Source organism: Pterocles gutturalis, unplaced genomic scaffold, assembly GCF_000699245.1.
Source record: "Pterocles gutturalis isolate BGI_N339 unplaced genomic scaffold, ASM69924v1 scaffold4397, whole genome shotgun sequence".
Lineage (NCBI taxonomy): Eukaryota > Metazoa > Chordata > Aves > Pterocliformes > Pteroclidae > Pterocles > Pterocles gutturalis.
In genome coordinates, this window is record NW_010110010.1 from 7,178 (window position 1) to 11,563 (window position 4,386).

The 4,386-nt window shown below is 60.4% G+C and overlaps 1 protein-coding gene across 1 annotated transcript in view; it reads right to left on the reverse strand.

Annotated features, from left to right (window-relative positions):
* AGXT (alanine-glyoxylate aminotransferase) overlaps positions 1 to 2,031 on the reverse strand; it is a 3,334-nt gene extending 1,303 nt beyond the window's left edge. The window contains exons 1-7 of the mRNA XM_010073155.1: positions 1,867 to 2,031; positions 1,558 to 1,741; positions 1,182 to 1,246; positions 1,002 to 1,102; positions 726 to 796; positions 278 to 362; positions 4 to 33 (exon numbers count right to left, since the gene is read on the reverse strand). Of these exons, the coding sequence (XP_010071457.1) occupies positions 4 to 33; positions 278 to 362; positions 726 to 796; positions 1,002 to 1,102; positions 1,182 to 1,246; positions 1,558 to 1,741; positions 1,867 to 2,031 (701 nt within the window). The remainder of the gene's footprint in view (positions 1 to 3; positions 34 to 277; positions 363 to 725; positions 797 to 1,001; positions 1,103 to 1,181; positions 1,247 to 1,557; positions 1,742 to 1,866) is intronic.
* Between the last annotated feature and the right edge of the window lie 2,355 nt (positions 2,032 to 4,386).

Sequence of the window (4,386 nt, forward strand, 5' to 3'; positions counted from 1 at the left end):
GAGGGCTTCGTCTTCCTCTGCAGCATCTTCTCCCTGGTGAAGCAGAGTGCTGGGGAGGAACCGGGCACGGACCCCGACAAGCACCGGTCCCATGGGAGGACCCCCCAAAGTGAGTGTCCAATGACTCCATCACTGCTGGGGGCTGGGGTGGGCTCTGACCCCCATGAGCTACCTCCAGAGCAGCGCTGGGGATGGCTGGCACAGTGTGTGGGGGCGTGACAGCCTTCCCCCAGCCCCATTTCCTTTTTTTTCCGCAGTGAGATGGGGCTGCCCTTACCTGGCTCGCTTGCTGAATGAGATAGGGGCCCTGCCGGGGGGGGCATTGAGGACTTTCTGAGACCCCGAGTAGAGGACATCGATCTCTGCCCAAGAGAGGAGGCAGCTCCTTAGTGATCGGGGACAGGTCCCAGCAGGGATGCACTGAGCCCTCCCCAGTCCTGCTGCAAGTGGCGGTGGGCACTGAGCCCTCCCCAGTCGTGCTGCAAGTGGCGGTGGGAAGCAGAGTGGCACACGCCACAGGTCCTGCTGGGTTTGGTCAGCTTAGGGGGACACCGTGGCACTGCTGGTGGTCCCCCAAGGGGAACAGGCTCTCTGCTGCAGCTGGACCAGTTTCTAGCACTGCCAGCCTGAAACGTGGGCAGGGAGGTTTATGCCACTGTCCCCCTCCCTGGCTCAGGAATGTCCCCTTGTCCCCTGGCTGCCTGTGGTGACACTGTGTCTCTTACCCTGCTGGTCCATGAAGATGGGGGCTCCCCCCAGTGATGCCACCGCATCTACGAGCAGCAGGCAGCCATGCCTGTGGGAGGACAGAGCGCAGCCCGATGTCCCTGTCACCTCCTCCCACCTCATCTTGCCAGCCCCAGCATCCCGGTCCCCTCAAGGCCACATGTGTCACGGGTACCAACCGCTTCCAGTACAACAGAGCCAGAGGAGAGCCTGGCACATGCAAAGCCCAGTACCCCAACCCCTGCCAGCAATGTCAGTGCCCGCTGCACACTGACCGGTGACACAGCTCGCCCAGCCCCTCCAGTGGCTGCAGCACCCCCGTGGAGGACTCCCCGTGGGTGATGAAGAGCACCGAGGGCTTGTGCCGTGACAGACCCTGCATGAAATAGAGGGGAATGTGACAGCCCCTGGGGTCGGGTTGTGCCCCGCTGCCCCATGCCGCAGCCAGCACTCACCTCCTCGATGTCCCGCAGAGTGAAGTATTCACCTGGGGGCTTCAGCAGCTCATGGACATGGGCTCCTGGGAGGGATTTGGGCAGAGGGAGAGTCAACTTTGGGCATGTCTCCCACCGAGCAGCCACCTGCTCTGCAGGGGAACTGGTTGTGTGTGAAACAGGAGCACGGTGACCCACCAGGGTCTATGGATTTGCCCGGTGGAAAAGCCATAAACCGCCGTAAACAGAGGAACATCACCCTGGAAATAACCTGAAAGCCATGTCACTGGTTGCTGCTGCAGGGATGAGGCAGCAAGCCAGGGTCATGTTCTGCCATCCCACCCACAAGCCTGGTCCCCTGAGCCCTGCTGGTGCCATCCGGCTGTCCCCAGCGTACCCAGCCTCCTGGCGATCTCGGCGGCACGTTGTCCCCAGATGCCTTTGACAGCCACCAGCGCAGTGTCACCGCTCTCCAGCAGGTTGAGGAGGGCAGCACAGTGGCCAGTGCCGCTGATGGCCAGGGTCAGCTGGTTCTGCGTCTGGAAGGCGTACTGGATGCCCGCCTTGATCTCATCCATCACCTGCGGCAGCAGGACACCAACCGGCACCGCAATCGTCCCCCTTGCCCCAGCAGAGTTATCCCAGCCCTTTGTGGGGGGTGAGGGAGAGGAGGGAAGGGGAGAAAGGCTGGCCCAGGGTAGCTCACCTGCAGCACCTCGGCATGCATGTGGCCCAGAAGCTGCCGACCGCCTGCAGCCAGGATGCGGGGGGGCACGTTGCGGGGTCTTGGTCCCAGTAGCAGCCTCTCTGGGACAGCCAGGGGCCGGAGCAGCACCTGGGGTGGGGGGATGCGGAGCAGGCTGGTGGTCATGGCACGTTTTGCCAGCCCCAGGAGCCAAGGCGGGAGGACAGGAGCGGTGGAGGCTGCCCGTGCAGCACCCAGTACTGCGGCACAGTGCATCCTGTACCAGCAGCGGTCACTGTCCCCATGGACCCTGACCCTGGGGCTCGGTCCCCACCCCCACCAGCCTGGACTCTGCCCTGACCACCTCCTTGTCCAGTTAATGTGCCACCAGCGCTGTCCCTGCTGTCTCCGCCCACTCATTTTTGGGGGATCCCCCCTTGCAATTGCTGGGGGGGGGGATGTTGCTCCCCAGCCTCTGGGACTAGCAAGTGCCACCACAGCCCCCAGAACACTGTGGCTGATGTGTCCCAACACCATCCCAGCAAGTGGGATCCCTGCTCCTGGGCGCACAGCTCCTGTGCCGTAGCATGGTTGCACTGGGACTGATCCGGCACAGCTGCTGTGGCCATGGCTCCTCCTGCAGCACAAATCCTTGGCGGCCAGGTGTCCCTGCACAAGGACCTGTCTGGCAGAAGGTCACCTGGACAAGTGACAGCCACCTGGAGGAGGCTGGCCAGCGGGGTGGTTTTGACAAGGGCAGAGCTGTGGGGTGGGATGTGGCCATGGTACATTGCCGCAGTCCCTGCCGCAGCTGTGCTCAGCCTGGCTCGCAGGCATCACAGCACGTCCTGGTGATGCCACAGGCCATGTGTGCCTGTCACCCACCATGTGTGCCCACGGTCCATCGTATCACACCCATCCTCTGGCACGTTCTCTGATATCCACACGCTGAAATGCAAACAAGCTGCCTGCTGCCGGCTCCCAGCAGGTCCAGGAGCAAGTCCCTGGGCAGACTCAGTGAGCAAAGCTTTGGGCTGGGAATGATGGCTATGGGGCGGAAAGTCCCCCCCTTGGCAGAGCTGGCACCAGCGGCTGGCACTGAAGGCGTGTGGGACAGGCGTGTGGGGCTGGCGTGGGGCCAGGCGGGAGCACTTCTGCCCGGACAGCTGGATGGTCATCGCTGAGCTTGGGAGGAAGAGATGTGGCCAACACTGCACGGATGGAAACCAGAGTCAGCATGGAGACTGCTGCCCTGTCATCGTAGAATCGTATAACAGAATCACAGAAGGGTTTGGGTTGGAAGGGACCTTAAAGCCCATCCAGTGCCACCCCCTGCCATGGGCAGGGACACCTCCCACTAGCCCAGGTTGCTCAAAGCCTCATCCAGCCTGGCCTTGAACCCCTCCAGGGATGGGGCATCCACAGCTTCTCTGGGCAACCTGGGCCACTGCCTCACCCCCTGCACAGGAAAACATTTCTTCCTCAGATACCATCTCAATCTCCCCTCTTTCAGCTTAAAACCACTACCCCTCATCCTATTGCCACACTTCTTGATCGAGTGCCTCCCCATCTTTCCAAAGTGATGACAAGAAGTCCTGACGTCCCACGAGGTCCCGAGCCAGCCCCTCACCCTGTCCCTGTCGGAGACTGCTGAGTGTCCATGTCTACATCTCAAACCATGGGCAGAACATTTCTAAAGAATAGGCTCCACCATGTCTACGAACAGCTCGGGCAGAGCATGTTAGAAGAAAAGCTCTTTTGTGATGGGACATGAGTGAGTTGTTGACATTCCAGTGCCAGCACACCAGCTGAGGTGGTGCATGGTGCTGGGGGCTGGGGTTTGTCTCCCCAGTGGAGAACCAGCTGCACCCCCAAAGGCAACCTGGATACAGGGCTGTTGCGCCCCGCAAGGGGTGGTCCCGGACCGACTGAACCGTATAAAAGGTGAGCACGACCACCTACTCTTTGTCAACCCATCACCCACGGAAGAAGATTTCTGCCTGAGGTAACACGGTGCTGGAACGGAGGGGTGGTGATATCTCTATGTCTTTGTCCGTGTGTCACTGCCTCTCTCTCTTTCTGCCCCCCTCTTTGTTATCTTTCAACTCTTTCCTACTCTGTTTTCTGCCTGATTTTACCTCCAAATAATTGATAAGCATTATTTGGTGCTTAATTGATAAGTGTTACCTGTGGATAATTGGTAAGTGTGGGCTGCTGCTTGACTCTGAGCAGTCGATCCGTAATATTTTTGCAGTTGCTGAGGAAATCAAATTAAATCCTGTTGTATTGTTGCTTGAGTCATTGTCTGACTTCACCTTAGCTGTGCTCCTTTTCGGGGAGCCACAAAAGATTCACCCCTCTCCACTGCCCACTGCAGCGGGGCGAGGCAGTGCCCCAGCCATGCACTCCTCTAGCCGGGGTCTCCCTGCCACCGGGATGGCTGCTGCCCGCTCGCAGCATCGCCAGGACACCCGCTCCCTGACCAACACCGACGGGAGAGACCCACCGGAGACCCGGGGATGGAGACCTCCCAGCTGCCTG